General features: G+C 49.9%; 1 protein-coding gene across 1 annotated transcript in view; it reads left to right on the plus strand.

Annotated features, from left to right (window-relative positions):
• The window catches only part of LOC147110184 (IgGFc-binding protein-like), a 41,791-nt gene that overhangs the window by 20,832 nt on the left and 852 nt on the right, over positions 1-20,107 (plus strand). Inside the window, 7 exon segments of the mRNA XM_086002488.1 lie at positions 636-1,228; positions 6,309-6,870; positions 10,376-10,974; positions 11,114-11,684; positions 13,903-14,501; positions 14,641-15,211; positions 19,502-20,100. Of these exon segments, the coding sequence (XP_085858614.1) occupies positions 636-1,228; positions 6,309-6,870; positions 10,376-10,974; positions 11,114-11,684; positions 13,903-14,501; positions 14,641-15,211; positions 19,502-20,100 (4,094 nt within the window).

Raw genomic sequence — 20,107 nt, forward strand, 5'->3', positions numbered from 1 at the left:
GAGTTACCGAGGTGCGGTGATGGAGTTTTACTTTTTTCGGTATTTCTAGCGAAATCATATCCTTAAAAGACTAAGTTGGCGGCTTGGCTGGAAATACCACAAACAAGAATCGCTCATGAGCTCAGGGTTGACTTATGAACAAAGGTTGAGCAGATTGGGCCTATACTCATTTCTAAGGATAAGGGGTAGGACATTTAGGACTGAAATGAGGAGGAATTTCTTCACCCAGAGAGTGGTGAACCTGTGGAACTCTCTGCCACAGAGGGCGGTGGAGGCCAGTTCATTAAATATATTCAAGAAGGAGTTGGATATATTTCTTAAGGCTAAAGGGAGCAAGGGATATGGGGAGCAGGCAGGGACAGGGTACTGAATTTGGATGATCAGCCATGATCTCATTGAATGGCGGAGCAGGCTCGAGGGGCCGAATGGCCTACTCCTGCTCCTATCTTCTATGTATCTATGTATCTATGTATGTAAATGGTGGAGCAGGCTCAAGGGGTGAATGGCCGGCTCCTGCTCCTATTTCTTATGTTCTTATGTAAGATGTGGTGCATTTAGCGACCAGAGCAACTCTTACCGCGTGTTTTACTGAAATATAAAAGTATTTAACATCAACTGATGCTGGTGTTTTTCAGAAATGTCATGCGCAGTGAACAGTCACTACCAGCTGTGCGGATCGACCTGTCCCTCCTCCTGCGCGAACCTCGGTTTCCCATCCGACTGCGAGACCCCCTGCGGGGAAGGATGTCAATGCGACAACAGGTTCGTGCTGAGCGGCGGCCGGTGCGTCCCCCTGGCGCAGTGCGGGTGTCTGCAGAATGGCGTCTACCACGTGGCAGGGGAAGAATGGAGGAGCGACAGCTGCCGAAGGCTGTGCAGGTGCGACGGGCCCACCAATACAGTTCGGTGTGTCAACGCCACCTGTGGTCCAGACCAGGTCTGCAGCGTGTTGAACGGTCGGCCTCGCTGTGCCAGTGCATCCGGCGTGTGCTGGGCCTCTGGGGATCCTCACTACAGGACCTTCGATGGACTGAGCTATGATTTCCAGGGCACCTGCTTTTATGTGTTGGCTGAACACTGCAGGACATCGGATCCACTGATGTACTTTGAAGTTGAAGTGAAGAATGAGAAGTGGATGGAGAGTGCGGTTTCGGTCACGGCGGAAGTCCTCGTCTCTGTTTACGGATATGAGATACATCTTGAGAGGGGCAACCAGGGCAGCGTAAAGGTAATCTTATAGCTCCAGACTAAAGCTCATCAGCCCAGGTACCACAATTCTAAGAGTGTCGGGACTTGACATGCGAACTGAAATCAATGCGCCTTTGTATAAGTGAAGAAGAGACACTCACTTTCTTTGGGTTGGAGGCATGTCAACTATATTAGCTGTTCCCATCAAGCGCTCGCACACAGAACCCCTTGATCTTATATAAAGAGGGCAGAAATTTCCTTTGATCAATTCTGTCAGGGACATCTAAACATAAATGCCTATCAGATTGACAACACACATTGGCCAGAGAACAGGCGCCGCCACCAAGACAGGAAGAGGTCATTCCAATCAAAACGAACAATGTGCCTAAACTCCACTCGCGGATTAGGGTTAATTCTACCTTTGCCGATCTGCCGCCCATTACACGCCCCGCCCGATGTTCACGTGCATTGACTTCAATGGGAAGGAATATTGGGCGCGGTGTAAAACGGGCTGCCGATTCGCTATCGCCGATTTTGCGCTGCCCCCCCCCATAATGGATTTACAGCCAGAATGCCCTACGGGGAACCGTTTCTAATCGGGAAGTGAATACATATCTACAAAGTAAACAACGGGCTAGTGAGAGCGAGCTGGAGAATGGGGTTAATTGGTGAGCTCTGTCAGGGGGCGGGCATTGGCTCAATGGGCCGAATGGACACCACCTGCGCAGTAGATTTCTGTGAATCTATCCCACCATCCTTCATATCACCGGAGTTCAGATTTCAGGGGTGCAAGGCCAAAGCCCCAGTCAGTTTGTTTAACAGTTCTGTTTTAAAAATCGATGGGGATTATTTCCCTTCGCCGCTGCGGGGAATAAATTTCGGGATGAATCCATAAGGTTAGAATCTCTATCGATGTAAACATGTGTTTTTCACTGACCAGGTTCCCATTCACTTAATGTTATTGCTTCCCAGTTCATTAGAGCAGGAAGAGGAAATGGAGTAACGTGATGTATGACGGGAGAGTCAAATAATGAGTGTGTTGGGGGCTTTATGTACAGCCTAAAGTCAACCCCGATCAATTAGAAGACTTTTTATAATTTCATAATAAATAGGGATCCCAGGCGATGCTCTCGCTCCATTTACAAAGTCGTTGCAATGATCTCCTGGCTGGCCTCCATCCGCCACCCTCCATAGACTCGAGGTCATCCAGACCCCTGCTGCCCCGTGTCCTAACTCGCACCGAGTCCCCTTCACCCATCAACCCCTGTGCTCGCTGACCGACATTGGCTCCCGGTCCGGCAACGCCTCGATTTAAAAATTCTCACCCTCGTGGTCAAATCCCTCCAGGGCCTCCTCGTCTCCTCCCTATCTCTGTAACATTCTCCAGCCCCTACAACCCTCCCTATCTCTGTAACCTCCTCCAGCCCCTACACCCCTCCCTATCTCTGTAACCTCCTCCAGCCCCTACAACCCTCCCTATATCTGTAACCTCTCCAGCCCCTACAACCCTCCCTATCTCTGTAACCTCCTCCAGCCCCCTACAACCCTCCCTATCTCTGTAACCTCTTCCAGCCCCCTACACTCCTCCATATCTCAGTAACCTCCTCCAGCCCTACAACCCTCCCTAGCTCTGTAACCTCCTCCAGCCCCTACAACCCTCTCTATCTCTGTAATCTACTCCAGCCCCTACAACCCTCCCTATCTCTGTAACCTCCTGCAGCCTCGACAACCCTCCCCATCTCTGTAACCTCCTCCAGCCCCTACAACCCTCCCTATCTCTGTAACCTCCTCCAACCCCTACAACCCTCTCTATCTCTGTAACCTCCTCCAGCCCCTACAACCCTCCCTATCTCTGTAACCTCCTGCAGCCTCTACAACCCTCTCTATCTCTGTAAACTCCTCCAGCCCCTACAACCCTCCCTATCTCTGTAACCTCATCCAGCCCCTACAACGCTCCCTATCTCTGTAACCTCCTGCAGCCTCTAAAACACTCCCTATCTCTGTAAACTCCTCCAGCCCCTACAACCCTCCCTATCTCTGTAACCTCATCCAGCCCCTACAACGCTCCCTATCTCTGTAACCTCCTCCAGCCCCTACAACCCTCCCTATCTCTGTAACCTCCTGCAGCCTCTACAACCCTCCCTATCTCTGTAAACTCTTCCAGCCCCTACAACCCTCCCTATCTCTGTAACCTCATCCAGCCCCTACAACGCTCCCTATCTCTGTAACCTCCTGCAGCCTCTACAACACTCCCTATCTCTGTAAACTCCTCCAGCCCCTACTACCCTTCCTATCTCTGTAACCTCCTCCAGCCCCTACTACCCACCCTATCTCTGTAACCTCCTCCAGCACCTACAATCCTCCCTATCTCTGTAACCTCCTCCAGCCCCTACAACCCTCCCTATCTCTGTAACCTCCTCCAACCCCTACAACCCTCTCTATCTCTGTAACCTCCTCCAGCCCCTACAACCCTCCCTATCTCTGTAACCTCCTGCAGCCTCTACAACCCTCCCTATCTCTGTAACCTCATCCAGCCCCTACAACGCTCCCTATCTCTGTAACCTCCTCCAGCCCCTACTACCCACCCTATCTCTGTTACCTCCTCCAGCACCTACAACCCTCCCTATCTCTGTAACCTCCTCCAGCCCACTACAACCCTCCCTATCTCTGTAACCTCCTCCAGCCCCCTACACCCCTCCCTATCTCTGTAACCTCCCCCAGCCCCAACAACGCTCTATATCTCTGTAACCCCCTCCAGCCCCTACAATACTCCCTATCCCTGTAACCTCCTCCAGCCCCTACAACCCTCCCTATCTCTGTAACCTCCTCCAGCCCCTACTACCCTCCCTATCTCTGTAACCTCCTCCAGCCCCCTACACCCCTCCCTATCTCTGTAACCTCCCCCAGCCCCTACAACCCTCCCTATCTCTGTAACCTCCTCCAACCCCTACAACCCTCTCTATCTCTGTAACCTCCTCCAGCCCCTACAACCCTCCCTATCTCTGTAACCTCCTGCAGCCTCTACAACCCTCCCTATCTCTGTAACCTCCTCCAGCCCCTACAACCCTCCCTATCTCTGTAACCTCATCCAGCCCCTACAACGCTCCCTATCTCTGTAACCTCCCCCAGCCCCTACTACCCTCCCTATCTCTGTAACCTCCTCCAGCCGCTACAACCGTCCCTATCTCTGTAACCTCCTCCAGCCCCTACTACCCTCCCTATCACTGTAATCTCCTCCAGCCCCTACTACCCACCCTATCTCTGTAACCTCCTCCAGCACCTACAACCCTCCCTATCTCTGTAACCTCCTCCAGCCCACTACAACCCTCCCTATCTCTGTAACCGCCTCCAGCCCCCTACACCCCTCCCTATCTCTGTAACTTCCCTCGGCCCCAACAACGCTCTATATCTCTGTAACCCCCTCCAGCCCCTACAATACTCCCTATCCCTGTAACCTCCTCCAGCCCCTACAACCCTCCCTATCTCTGTAACCTCCTCCAGCCCCTACTACCCTCCCTATCTCTGTAACCTCCTCCAGCCCCCTACACCCCTCCCTATCTCTGTAACCTCCCCCAGCCCCTACAACCCTCCATATCACTGTAACCTCCTTCAGCCCATACAACCCTCCCTATCTCTGTAACCGCCCCCAGCCCCAACAACGCTCTATACCTCTGTAACCCCCTCCAGCCCCTACAATACTCCCTATCCCTGTAACCTCCTCCAGCCCCTACAACCCTCCCTATCTCTGTAACCTCCTCCAGCCCCTACTACCCTCCCTATCTCTGTAACCTCCTCCAGCCCCCTACACCCCTCCCTATCTCTGTAACCTCCCCCAGCCCCTACAACCCTCCATATCACTGTAACCTCCTTCAGCCCATACAACCCTCCCTATCTCTGTAACCGCCCCCAGCCCCTACAACCCTCCATATCTCTGTAACCTCCTCCAGCCCCTACTACCCTCCCTATCTCTGTAACCTCCTCCAGCCCCCTACACCCCTCCCTATCTCTGTAACCTCCCCCAGCCCCTACAACCCTCCATATCACTGTAACCTCCTTCAGCCCATACAACCCTCCCTATCTCTGTAACCGCCCCCAGCCCCTACAACCCTCCATATCTCTGTAACCTCCTCCAGCCCCCTACACCCCTCCCTATCTCTGTAACCTCCCCCAGCCCCTACAACCCTCCATATCACTGTAACCTCCTTCAGCCCCTACAATCCTCCCTATTCCTGTAACCTCCTCCAGCCCCTACAACCCTCCCTATCTCTATAACCTCCTCCAGCCCCCTACACTCCACCCTATCTCTGTAACATCCTCCAGCCCCCTACAGCCCTCCCCATCTCTGTAACCTCCTCCAACCCCTACAACCCTCTCTATCTCTGTAACCTCCTCCAGCCCCTACAACCCTCCCTATCTCTGTAACCTCCTCCAACCCCTACAACCCTCTCTATCTCTGTAACCTCATCCAGCCCCTACAACCCTCCCTATCCCTGTAACCTCCTCCAGCCCCTACAACCCTCCCTATCTCTGTAACCTCCTCCAGCCCTACAGCCATCCCTATCACTGTAACCTTCTCCAGCCCCTACAACCCTCCCTATCTCTGTAACCTCCTCCAACCCCCAAAACCCTCCCTATCTCTGTAACCTCCTCCAGCCCCCTACAACCCCCCCTATCTCTGTAACCTCCTCCAGCCCCCTACAACCCTCCCTATCTCTGTAACCTCCTCCAGCCCCTACAACCCTCCCAGATCTCTGGGCTCCTCCAATTCTGGCCTCTTGTCCATCCCCCGATTTCCATCGCTCCACCATTGGTGGCCGTGCCTTCAGCCGCCTGGGCCCCCGAGCTCTGGAATTCCCTCCCTAAACCTCTCCGCCTCTCTCTCCTCCATTAAGACGCTCCATAAAACCGTCTTCTTTGATCCAGCTTTTGGTCACCTGTCCTAATATCTCCTGATGCAGCTTGGTGTTAAATTTTGTTTGATAATCGCTCCTGCGAAGCCTTGGGACGCTTTACTACGTTAAAGGCGCCGTGTAAATGCGAGTTGTTGTTGTTAACACTTAAGGCACAGAGGGAATCTTGGCCCCGAGTTCTGCCTCAGTATCATCTGTTTTATGTTGCAGTTGAATGGACTGCGGGTGAATCTGCCCCTAACTCTCGGCGGCGGGCAGCTGCAGGTTTATCTGAGCGGGGTCCACACCAGGGTCGAGACGGATTTCGGACTCGTTGTCCAGTTTGACAGCAGCTATCACGTGTCAGTGACCATCCCTCGGAGCCTCGGCGACAAAACCTGCGGGCTGTGCGGTAACTTTAACGGCGACTCCGCCGATGATTTCGTGACCCGCAGTGGCAGGTTGACAAGAGACGCGTTCGAGTTCGCCTCTTCTTGGAAAACTGACACAAGTGAAAATTGCGATGACGGTTGCCGGGATTCCTGTCCGGTCTGCGCCGATGCTGCGCCGTACAGGAGGGCCACCTCCTGTGGGATTATTGCAGATAGAAACGGCACGTTGGGAGCATGCCATTCCAAATTGAGTCCGGATCCGTATTTATCCAACTGTGTGTATGACGTGTGCTTGGCACAGGGCAGCGCGGCCATCCTGTGTCAGTCAATCCAGGCCTATGTCAGCGCCTGTCAGTCACTCAATGTCACGCTCGGAGCCTGGAGGAACCATTCATTTTGCAGTAAGTATCTCAATGTCATGAACTGCGCTTCCCTTTGTGTGGATGTATGCACGATTTTCCATAATATTGTATATGGGATCACAATAATAATCAAGCTAATAAAAGGTAAAATAATTAATATCAACTTTAGCTCAATGAGAATTATATGCCCATGGGTCGAACTTGATTGCTCTTTGGGAAAGGAGAGTGGGAACATAATCCAGGTGTTAAAATGCCACATGAGAAATGAGTTGTAAATAACGGCGTGACTTACATCAAGGTGTGGAGATGCCGGTGTTGGACTGGGGTGGACAAATGCAAGAAATCACACAACACCAGGTTATAGTTGTCAGGAATGACCCAGATTCTGCCTCACCTCGCCACCAGAGGGCACCATGAACTCTTAATTGTGTCCTTCTTTAGTTCTAATTGTACTCACCTGTGCATTGTTATATGCCTACTATTTAAGTGGTGCTTAGTTTATGTTCATTGCTCAGTCTTGCGTTTCACTGCCTTGTGATACCTCTTGCCGGCCTGCTAGCCTGTATCTGTGCTGTTGTTATTTTGTTTATTTCAAGTAAAGTCTATCTTTGTTTTTGCAACCTAACCTCTGCCTCAGTTTGCCTTACTGCAGTTGGGTTCACCAAGTTCCAGTCCTCACAATAGTCCAACAGCTTTATTTGAAATCACAAGCTTTCAGAGCGCTGCTCCTTCGTCAGCTGAAGTGGGGAAATGCATAAAGACACAGCTTATATAGTCAGAGAATAATGTCAGATGTTTACAGGTAATCTTTCTAACTGCCATTTATCACACCTCGGCAGAGAGATAATCACAGCAAACAAAGGTGTGAATGGTGTCCAAACAGGTTAGTCAGGAAAACATTACATCAAAGAACAATGAGGTGGGGTCACAAGGGGTCAAATATTGCAGATGCTGGGGTCTGCAGCATCTGCAACATTTGGCCCCTTGTGACCCCACATTGTTCTTTGATGTAATGTTTTCCTGACTGACCTGTTTGGACACCATTTACACCTTTGATTGCTGTGATTATCTCTCTGCCGAGGTGTGATAAATGGCAGTTGGAATGATTACCTGTAAACATCTGACATTATTCTCTGACTATATAAGTTGTGTCTTTATGCATTTCTCCACTTCACCCGACGAAGGAGCAGCGCTCCAAAAGCTTGTGATTTCAAATAAAGCTGTTGGACTATAACCTGGTGTTGTGTGATTTCTTATACTTACATCAAGAGCATAGACCTGGTTAAGACCTGAGTAAGACCAGGGTAAGACCTGGTTAAGGCCTGGGTAAGACCTGGGAAGGACCTGGGTAAGAACTGAGTAAGACCTGGATAAGACTTGAGTAAGTCCTGGGGAAGACCTGGTTGTGACCTGGGTAAGACCTGGGTAAGACCTGGTTTTGACCTGGGTAAGACCTGGGTAAGACCTGGTTGTGACCTGGGTAAGACCTGGTTAGGACATGAGTAAGACCGAGTTGAGACCTGGGTAAGAACTGGGCAAAACCTGGGTAAGACCTGGTTGAGACCTGGTTAAGACCTGGTCCAGATCATCAGGTCTCCACGCAGACCCAGTGACAGAGCGAGCTTCTTCCTCACACAACAGGCAACAGATTCCCAACAAAATCACCTGGGACCGAGATGATTAGGTCGTTGAGTGAAGCTAGTTCTTCATGTCTGTTTGTCTACCAGTCCACGAGCGTCCGCCTCCAGAGTAATTCACAGCCTAGGAAGGGAGGTCAGATGTGTGCAGTGTTGATGGCATTGAGTCTTGCACCCGAGAGGTCACCGGCTCTAAATTCCACCACTGCAAGTTATGAAACTCAATTTCTATGAAACGGATTTCAGTACATTTCATTTTTTGGGAAAAGAAACCATCTAATGCTGTCAGATTGTCAAAACCCGACTATTTAACTGATATGCGTGAGGGAATGGGCCGAGCTCTCCTGACTGGGATGTCCTACTAGTCTAGGCCCACTCCAGGAGGCGGAACATTAATTTGGCCGTTCAAGCCACGCCCACAGGGAGGAATGGAATGAAAGGGCGGAGGATTCAGCATGAAAATGCTGTGGGTTAGAGCGGTGGACACCTCTGCCATGGTCCTGAGGCAAACTACTGACTATATCGAGCAATTGGAGGATATTGCAGCCGATATTCAGGTGGAGACCAAAGAACATAAGAACATAAGAAATAGGAGCAGGAGTCGGCCATTTGGCCCCTCGAGGCTGCTCCGCCATTCAATAAGATCATGGCTGATCTTCTACCTCATCACCACTTTCCTGCACTATCTCCATATCCCTTGATTCCCGTAATAGTCAAAAATCTATCGATCTCAGCCTTGAATATACTCAACGACTGAGCCTCCACAGCCCTCTGGGGCAGAGAATTCCAAAGATTCACCACCCTCTGAGTGAAGAAATTCCTCCTCATCTCAGTCCTCAATGGCCGACCCCTTATTCTGAGACTGTGACCCCTGGTTCTAGACACCCCAGCCAGGGGAAACATCCTCCCTGCATCCACCCCATCTAGCCCTGTAAGAATTTAGTATGTTTCAATGAGATCACCTATCATTCTTCAAACACTAGCGAATATAAGCCTAGTCTACTCAATCCTTCCTCATTGAACAATCCCCCCACCCTTCCCAGGAACCAGTCTGGTGAACCTTCGTTGCACTCTGAGGGTGCCAGTCAGTTCCTTCAGTAACCCCTAGATGGCACCTTCACTGGTTGGTTTCCCCTTGTTAATTGTTACTAGTTCTCCTGTGTTTATTGCTTAACTGCCTTTTCATCAGGTTATTGGTTTCACCTGTTTTTGCTTCTATTTAAGTTCTGTGGTTTCTTCCCTCTGTGCTCAGTCCTGACAAGGGAGTCAGTCTTGACTAGGTGCTCTCTCTTGACCAGGTGCTCAGTTTTGGACAAGCCGGTTGCCCTGTGGTAGCTTGTCTTGAGTTCCTATCTTGACAAGCCGGTTGCCCTGGGGTAGCTTGTCTTGAGCTCAGCCTTGACAAGCTGGTTGCCTCACAGTAGCTTGTCTTGAGTTCCTATCTTGACTAGCCATTTGCCTATGTGGTAGCTTGTCTTGAGCTCCTATGTTTTGTAACCGTTTACCTGTGTGATTCTAGTAAAGTACTGTTATTTAACACTGCATATCTGCTTCTCGCCTCATCTGTCTGCACTTGGGTCCAGAACCAGCCTCGCCCAGACAGCACGGGCCCGTCTACACGGCCCCGTGACAGCAACCCTGACATGCACTCACTATATGGCAAGTACATCCTTCCTTAGGTAAGGACACCAAAAATGTACACAATACTCCAGGTGTGGTCTCACCAGGGTCCAATATAATATCAGCGATGGAAGCGATTACAAGTGGCATCTTTACAACACTCTTCACTACTGAAGATGATTCTGGGTGAAAATGCTACAATACTATGGGCGGTAAAAAAAAGGTAAAAGTGACGAGTTACGTTCATCATGTACTTCAGCTTAACATGGCGTAATTGTGTGTTTCAGATATGACCTGTCCGGTGCACAGTCACTACGACCCCTGCAGTCCCGCTTGTCCTGCCAGTTGCGTCGATACAACGGCGCATTTGCGTTGTAACCGGCCTTGTACAGAAAGCTGTAAGTGCGACAGTGGCTACATCCTGAGCGGCGGAATCTGTGTGGCCCTCAGTCAGTGTGGCTGCTCATTCCAAGGTCATTATTACAGCAAAGGCGACACCGTCATCCTGACAGACACCTGCAGTAGAAAATGCACCTGTTGGAACGCGACCCTGGGCCTGACCTGTGAAGACTTCCGCTGCAGTGTCCATGAAGACTGCCGCCTGGTGGACGGAGTGCGTGGCTGCTATCCACCAGAACGCCGCACCTGCTGGGCCGCAGGTGACCCCCATTATCACACCTTTGATGGGAAGGCCTTTGATTTCCAAGGGACTTGTAAATACACCTTCAGTAAGTACTGCGGCCGAGCTGGAAACCTCACAATGTTCAGCGTTGAGGTGGAGAACGAGCACCGCGGCTCCACGGCCGTGTCCTGGACACGTCTAGTTGAAGTCCAGGTGTATGGACATCAGATCCGGGTGACGAGGGGTGACACTGCCAAAGTTCAGGTAAATCCCAGGATTATGTGCAAATAATGCGTGTCACACGGTAACTGTGACATTTCTGCTGGTCGGTAGGACAGGAACAACTTGCTGATCTTATATTTCCATATCTCACTCAGCTCCTGTATCTACTTCCTGTTTGCAGGTAAATGGCGAGTCCTTTAATTTACCAGTAACATTGGAGTCTGGTAAAATTCACCTTTCCCGCAGTGGATCGGCGGCCGTGCTGCAGACGGATTTTGGCCTCAGTGTCTCCTATGACTGGCACCATTACGCGGTAGTGACAGTTCCAGGGACCTATTCCGGGTCTCTGTGCGGACTCTGCGGAAATTTCAACGGAGACCCGGCTGACGATTTCCTGTCTCCCAATGGCACAGAGTTCGCCGCAGCCTCAGCGTTTGGGAACAGCTGGAAAAGTGCAACCTCTGGCGCTCCGTGCTGGGACGACACCGGCCCAGCGGGGCCCCCGTGCACCGAAGAAGCGCGCCGTGTCTACACCTCGGAAAGTCACTGCGGCATCCTGAGCAACGCCAGTGGGCCTTTCCGCCAATGCCATTCGGCGCTGAACCCGACAATTTACTCCGACAACTGTGCCTTTGATCTGTGCGCATTGGCGGGAAACCAGGAGGCCCTGTGTCAGGCGATTGAGTCTTATGCATCGGAGTGTCAGAGAAGAGGCGTCGCAATAGGAGATTGGAGAAACGCAACTCACTGTGGTAATGAAATGATGTCTTTGGGAACCTCAATCCTTTGCTTGACACACGTTCTGTTGAAGGTCCCGGCCACTGTATTGGGGTCTAGTGGGGTCTCATTAATGTCGGTTGTGAGAACTTGCCCCTTGGCTGACCGTGTGGGCTCCCTGTAGACAGACTGATCTGTTCCTGTAATTCCCGAATGCGCCTTGACTCAGGCGGTATGTCCCTGACTCACAGAGGGCGAAGGCTCTTTTTATTGAAGCATTCAGGCCTGGTGTCTCCTGCCTTAATACGAGAAGCGGCTTTAATGAGGAGATTGCAATGTTGGTGGGTTCAAAGCCTTCTGCACCCAATACTGAGTTCAACAATTTCAGACTAGAACCACTGCCCCCATTTTCAGGCTGTTGATGATTCTGCCATCCCCATTTGCAACATTTAATCTCTCCTGCCTCCCACCCTAGCACAGACTATTCCTTCAATTCCTTCCTCTCCTCCCCTCCTCTTTTCCCTTTTTCTGTTGTTATTTCAGATTACCAGCATCCTCAGTATTTTGCCATTGTTAGAATTATAGATTTTAACCCCGAGTATAAAATCATGGGGATTCAATCACATCTGACAAATCCACCTTTGTCAAGCAGAGAACTTTCAGAATAGAACCAGCAAGCTATACTGGATCTTCACCAATCTGCTTGGTGTTGTCTTGCTAACTCGATCATTGACTGAAGTCAGTCAGAGCACAATAAGTTCCATATACATTGATAGAAAATCGCGCAGCAAAGATAATTCAACGGAATAAATTTAACATCAGTTAAAAGGGCAGGGCGAGACAATAGTTCCAAGGTAGCCTCGGGAATAAGATGATGGAACATAAGAACATAAGAACATAAGAAATAGGAGCAGGAGTAGGCCAATTGGCCCCTCGAGCCTGCTCCGCCATTCAATAAGATCATGGCTGATCTGATCCTAACCGCCAATCCACTATCACAGAACCATCTCCTGAATCTAACAGCATTAGACACACGAAAACAGGAGCAGGATCAGGCTACACGGCCCCTGGGCCCGCTCCGCTACCCACAGGGCCATGACCTATCCGAACCTAGACTCATGTCCAAATTCCTGCCTGCTCCCCGTAACCCTTAATTCCCTTTTCTACTAGGAAACTGTCTATTTCTGTTTTAAATTTATGTAATGATGTAGCTTCGACAGCTTTTTGCGGCAGCATATTCCATGGACCTACCACCCTCTGAGTGAAGTAGTTCCTCCTCATCTCAGTTTTGAAAGAGCAGCCCCTTATTCTAAGATTATGCCCCCTTGTTCTAGTTTCACCCATCATCTGGAACATCCTCCCTGCATCCACCCGATCCAACCCCTTCACAATCTTATATGTTTCAATAAGATCGCCTCTCATTCTTCTGAACTCCAATGAGTAGAGTCCCAATCTACTCAACCTCTCCTCATAAGTCCATCCCCTCATCCCCGGGATTAACCGAGTGAACCTTCTTTGTACTGACTCGAGAGCAAGTATGTCCTTTCTTAAGTATGGACACCAAAACTGTATGCAGTATTCCAGGTGCGGCCTCACCAATACCTTGTACAACTGAAGCAATACCTCCCTATTTTTATATTCTATCCCCCTAGCAATGAAAGCCAACATTCCATTGGCCTTCTTAATCACTTGCTGCACCTGCATACTAACCTTTTGAGTTTCGTGCACCAGGACCCCCAGATCCCTTTGTGCTTCAGTACTTTCAAGTTTCTTGCCATTAAGATAATAACTTGCTCTACGATTTTTCCTGCCAAAGTGCATAACCTCACACTTTCCAGTATTGTATTCCATCTGCCAAATCTCTGCCCACCTACTTAGCCTGTCTATGTCCCCTTGCAGGTTTTTTATGTCCTCCTCACTCACTACTTTCCCTCCCATCTTAGTATCATCTGCAAACTTTGACGTGTTACACTCGGTCCCCTCCTCCAAATCGTTAATATAGATTGTAAAGAGTTGGGGACCCAGCACTGACCCCTGCGGAACACCACTGGTTACTGATTGCCAGTCTGAATATGAACCATTTATCCCAACTCTCTGCCTTCTGTTAGATAGCCAATCCTCTATCCATGGAGTAATATTTCGCTCAGGGTTTTGGAGCTCCGAATGGTTTTAGGGGAAGTGGGATGGGGGAAATATTTCACGATTTATCCCTCACTGCACTTTACCTGAACACCCTGTAATTGTGTTTTGCAGATGTTTCCTGTCCGGCGCACAGTCACTACGACACCTGCAGTTCCGCTTGTCCTGCCAGTTGCGCCGATACAACGGCGCATTTGCATTGTAACCGGCCTTGTACAGAAAGCTGTAAGTGCGACAGTGGCTACATCCTGAGCGGCGGAATCTGTGTGGCCCTCAGTCAGTGTGGCTGCTCATTCCAAGGTCATTATTACAGCAAAGGCGACACCGTCATCCTGACAGACACCTGCAGTAGAAAATGCACCTGTTGGAACGCGACCCTGGGCCTGACCTGTGAAGATTTCCGCTGCAGTGTCCATGAAGACTGCCGCCTGGTGGACGGAGTGCGGGACTGCTATCCGCCAGTGAGCGGAACCTGCTGGACCGCAGGTGACCCCCATTATCACAGCTTTGATGGGAAGGCCTTTGATTTCCAAGGGACTTGTAAATACACCTTCAGTAAGTACTGCGGCCGAGCTGGAAACCTCACCATGTTCAGCGTTGAGGTGGAGAACGAGCACCGCGGCTCCACGGCCGTGTCCTGGACACGTCTAGTTGAAGTCCAGGTGTATGGACATCAGATCCGGGTGACGAGGGGTGACACTGCCAAAGTTCAGGTAAATCCCAGGATTATGTGCAAATAATGCGTGTCACACGGTAACTGTGACATTTCTGCTGGTCGGTAGGACAGGAACAACTTGCTGATTTTATATTTCCATATCTCACTCAGCTCTTGTATCTACTTCCTGTTTGCAGGTAAATGGCGAGTCCTTTAATTTACCAGTAACATTGGAGTCTGGTAAAATTCACCTTTCCCGCAGTGGATCGGCGGCCGTGCTGCAGACGGATTTTGGCCTCAGTGTCTCCTATGACTGGCACCATTACGCGGTAGTGACAGTTCCAGGGACCTATTCCGGGTCTCTGTGCGGACTCTGCGGGAATTTCAACGGAGACCCGGCTGACGATTTCCTCTCTCCCAATGGCACAGAGTTCGCCGCAGCCTCAGCGTTTGGGAACAGCTGGAAAAGTCCAAGCTCTGGCGCTCCGTGCGGGGACGACACCGGCCCAGCGGGGCCCCCGTGCACCGAAGAAGCGCGCCGTGTCTACACCTCGGAAAGTCACTGCGGCATCCTGAGCAACGCCAGTGGGCCTTTCCGCCAATGCCATTCGGCGCTGAACCCGACAATTTACTCCGACAACTGTGCCTTTGATCTGTGCGCATTGGCGGGAAACCAGGAGGCCCTGTGTCAGGCGATTGAGTCTTATGCATCGGAGTGTCAGAGAAGAGGCGTCGCAATAGGAGATTGGAGAAACGCAACTCACTGTGGTAATGAAATGATGTCTTTGGGAACCTCAATCCTTTGCTTGACACACGTTCTGTTGAAGGTCCCGGCCACTGTATTGGGGTCTAGTGGGGTCTCATTAATGTAGGTTGTGAGAACTTGCCCCTTGGGTGACCGTGTGGGCTCCCTGTAGACAGACTGATCTGTTCCTGTAATTCCCGAATGCGCCTTGACTCAGGCGGTATGTCCCTGACTCACAGAGGGCGAGGGCTCTTTTTATTGAAGCATTCAGTCCTGGTGTCTCCTGCCTTAATACGAGAAGCGGCTTTAATGAGGAGATTGCAATGTTGGTGGGTTCAAAGCCTTCTGCACTCAATACTGAGTTCAACAATTTCAGACTAGAACCACTGCCCCCATTTTCAGGCTGTTGATGATTCTGCCATCCCCATTTGCAACATTTAATCTCTCCTGCCTCCCACCCTAGCACAGACTATTCCTTCAATTCCTTCCTCTCCTCCCCTCCTCTTTTCCCTTTTTCTGTTGTTATTTCAGATTACCAGCATCCTCAGTATTTTGCCATTGTTAGAATTATAGATTTTAACCCCGAGTATAAAATCATGGGGATTCAATCACATCTGACAAATCCACCTTTGTCAAGCAGAGAACTTTCAGAATAGAACCAGCAAGCTATACTGGATCTTCACCAATCTGCTTGGTGTTGTCTTGCTAACTCTATCATTGACTGAAGTCAGTCAGAGCACAATAAGTTCCATATACATTGATAGAAAATCGCGCAGCAAAGATAATTCAACGGAATAAATTTAACATCAGTTAAAAGGGCTGGGCGAGACAATAGTTCCAAGGTAGCCTCGGGAATAAGATGATGGAACATAAGAACATAAGAACATAAGAAATAGGAGCAGGAGTAGGCCAATTGGCCCCTCGAGCCTGCTCCGCCATTCAATAAGATCATGGCTGATCTGATCCTAACCGCCAATCCACTATCAGAGAACCATCTCCTGAATCTAACAGCATTAGACACACGAAAACAGGAGCAGGATCAGGCTACATGGCCCCTGGGCCCGCTCCGCTACCCACAGGGCCATGACCTATCCGAACCTAGACTCATGTCCAAATTCCTGCCCGCTCCCCGTAACCCTTAATTCCCTTTTCTACTAGGAAACTGTCTATTTCTGTTTTAAATTTATGTAATGATGTAGCTTCGACAGCTTTTTGCGGCAGCATATTCCATGGACCTACCACCCTCTGAGTGAAGTAGTTCCTCCTCATCTCAGTTTTGAAAGAGCAGCCCCTTATTCTAAGATTATGCCCCCTAGTTCTAGTTTCACCCATCATCTGGAACATCCTCCCTGCATCCACCCGATCCAACCCCTTCACAATCTTATATGTTTCAATAAGATCGCCTCTCATTCTTCTGAACTCCAATGAGTAGAGTCCCAATCTACTCAACCTCTCCTCATATGTCCATCCCCTCATCCCCGGGATTAACCGAGTGAACCTTCTTTGTACTGACTCGAGAGCAAGTATGTCCTTTCTTAAGTATGGACACCAAAACTGTATGCAGTATTCCAGGTGCGGCCTCACCAATACCTTGTACAACTGAAGCAATACCTCCCTATTTTTATATTCTATCCCCCTAGCAATGAAAGCCAACATTCCATTGGCCTTCTTAATCACTTGCTGCACCTGCATACTAACCTTTTGAGTTTCGTGCACCAGGACCCCCAGATCCCTTTGTGCTTCAGTACTTTCAAGTTTCTTGCCATTAAGATAATAACTTGCTCTACGATTTTTCCTGCCAAAGTGCATAACCTCACACTTTCCAGTATTGTATTCCATCTGCCAAATCTCTGCCCACCTACTTAGCCTGAGAACATACAATGGCAACATGTTCCCGTAAAGGTCAAGGGTGGTTCCAAAAACCACAGGGAACCTTGGATGTCAGGGGATATACGGGAATGGATTAGGAAAAAAAGGAGGGCTTTTGGTAGATACAAAAGGCTAAAGACGGAGGAAGCCCTAGAGGAGTACAAAAAGTGCAGGGGGATACTTAAAAAAGAAATTAGGAGATCAAGGAGGGGCCATGAAATAACACTGGCAAGCAAAATAAAGGAAAATCCGAAGATGTTTTATAAGTATATTAAGGGTAAGAGGATAACTAGGGAAAAAATAGGGCCCATTAGGGACAAAAGTGGCAATCTGTGTGTGGAGCCGGAAGATGTAGGAGGGGTTCTGAATGAATTTTTTGCGTCTGTTTGCACTATGGAGAAGGACGATGTAGACATAGAAATAGGGCGGGGGGACTGTGATATGCTCGAACATATTAACATCGAGCGGGGGGAGGTATTGGCGGTTTTAGCTGGCCTAAAAATGGATAAATCCCCAGGCCCGGATGAAATGTATCCCAGGCTGCTGTGTGAGGCAAAGGAGGAGATTGCGGGGGCTCTAACACATATATTCAGGACCTCTCTGGCCACAGGGGATGTGCCAGAGGACTGGAGAACCGCTAATGTAGTACCATTATTCAAGAAGGGTAGTAGGGAAAAACCGGGGAACTACAGGCCAGTGAGCCTAACATCAGTGGTAGGAAAATTATTGGAAAAAATCCTGAGGGACAAAATGTGTCTCCACTTGGAGAGGCAAGGATTAATCAGGGATAGTCAACATGGCTTTGTCAAGGGAAGATCATGTCTGACTAATTTGATTGAATTTTTTGAGGGGGTGACTAGGTGTGTGGATGAGGGTAACGCAGTGGATGTGGTATACATGGATTTCAGTAAGGCCTTCGATAAAGTCCCGCACAGGAGACTGGTCAAGAAGGTAAGAGCCCATGGAATCCAGGGTGCCTTGGCACATTGGATACAAAACTGGCTTAGTGGCAGAAGGCAGAGGGTGATGGTCGAAGGTTGTTTTTGTGACTGGAAGCCTGTGGCCAGTGGGGTACCACAGGGATCGGTGCTGGGTCCCTTGCTGTTTGTGGTCTACATTAATGACTTGGATATGAATGTAAAGGGTATGATCAGTAAGTTCGCAGATGATACAAAAATTGGTAGGGTGGTAAATAGCGAGGAGGGTAGCCGCAGTCTGCAGGACGATATAGATGGGTTGGTCAGATGGGCGGAACAGTGGCAAATGGAATTTAACCCGGAAAAGTGCGAGGTGATGCACTTTGGGGGGACTAACAAGGCAAAGGAATACACAATGAATGGAAAGACCCTAGGCAAGACGGAGGGTCAGAGGGATCTGGGTGTGCAAGTACACAGATCCCTGAAGGCGGCGGAACAGGTGGATAAGGTGGTAAAAAAGGCATATGGGATACTTGCCTTCATTAGCCGAGGCATTGAATATAAGAGCAAGGAGGTTATGATGGAGCTGTATAAAACACTGGTTAGGCCACAGCTGGAATATTGTGTGCAGTTCTGGTCGCCACACTACAGGAAGGATGTGATCGCGTTAGAGAGGGTGCAGAGGAGGTTCACCAGGATGTTACCAGGGCTGGAGCGCTTCAGCTATGAAGAGAGACTGGGCAGGTTGGGTTTGTTTTCCTTGGAGCTGAGGAGGCTGAGGGGGGACATGATTGAGGTGTACAAAATTATGAGGGGCATAGATAGGATGGATGCTGAGGAGCTTTTTCCCTTAGTAGAGGGGTCGATAACTAGGGGGCATAGATTCAAGGTAAAGGGCGGGAGGTTTAGAGGGGATTTGAGAAAGAACTTTTTCACCCAGAGGGTGGTTGGAGTCTGGAACTCACTGCCTGAAAGGGTTGTGGAGGCAGAAACCCTCACAACATTTAAGAAGCATTTGGATGTGCACTTGAAATGCCATAGCATACAAGGCTACGGGCCAAATGCTGGAATATGGGATTAGATTAGACAGGGCTTGATGGCCGGCGTGGACACGATGGGCCGAAGGGCCTCTATCCGTGCTGTATTACTCTATGACTCTATGTCCCCTTGCAGGTTTTTTATGTCCTCCTCACTCACTACTTTCCCTCCCATCTTAGTATCATCTGCAAACTTTGACGTGTTACACTCGGTCCCCTCCTCCAAATCGTTAATATAGATTGTAAAGAGTTGGGGACCCAGCACTGACCCCTGCGGAACACCACTGGTTACTGATTGCCAGTCTGAATATGAACCATTTATCCCAACTCTCTGCCTTCCGTTAGATAGCCAATCCTCTATCCATGGAGTAATATTTCGCTCAGGGTTTTGGAGCTCCGAATGGTTTTAGGGGAAGTGGGATGGGGGAAATATTGCACGATTTATCCCTCACTGCACTTTACTTCAACACCCTGTAATTGTGTTTTGCAGAAGTTTCCTGTCCGGCGCACAGTCACTACGACCCCTGCAGTTCCGCTTGTCCTGCCAGTTGCGCCGATACAACGGCGCATTTGCATTGTAACCGGCCTTGTACAGAAAGCTGTAAGTGCGACAGTGGCTACATCCTGAGCGGCGGAATCTGTGTGGCTCTCGGTGAGTGTGGCTGCTCATTCCAAGGTCATTATTACAGCAAAGGCGACACCGTCATCCTGACAGACACCTGCAGTAGAAAATGCACCTGTTGGAACGCGACCCTGGGCCTGACCTGTGAAGATTTCCGCTGCAGTGTCCATGAAGACTGCCGCCTGGTGGACGGAGTACGTGACTGCTATCCGCCAGAGAGCGGAACCTGCTGGGCTGCAGGTGACCCCCATTATCACACCTTTGATGGGAAGGCCTTTGATTTCCAAGGGACTTGTAAATACACCTTCAGTAAGTACTGCGGCCGAGCTGGAAACCTCACAATGTTCAGCGTTGAGGTGGAGAACGAGCACCGCGGCTCCACGGCCGTGTCCTGGACACGTCTAGTTGAAGTCCAGGTGTATGGACATCAGATCCGGGTGTCGAGGGGTGAAACTGCCAAAGTTCAGGTAAATC

The sequence above is a fragment of the Somniosus microcephalus genome, chromosome 12 (assembly GCF_052327205.1).
Source record: "Somniosus microcephalus isolate GS21.2 chromosome 12, FLI_Smic_1.0, whole genome shotgun sequence".
In the NCBI taxonomy this organism is placed as follows: Eukaryota; Metazoa; Chordata; class Chondrichthyes; order Squaliformes; family Somniosidae; genus Somniosus; species Somniosus microcephalus.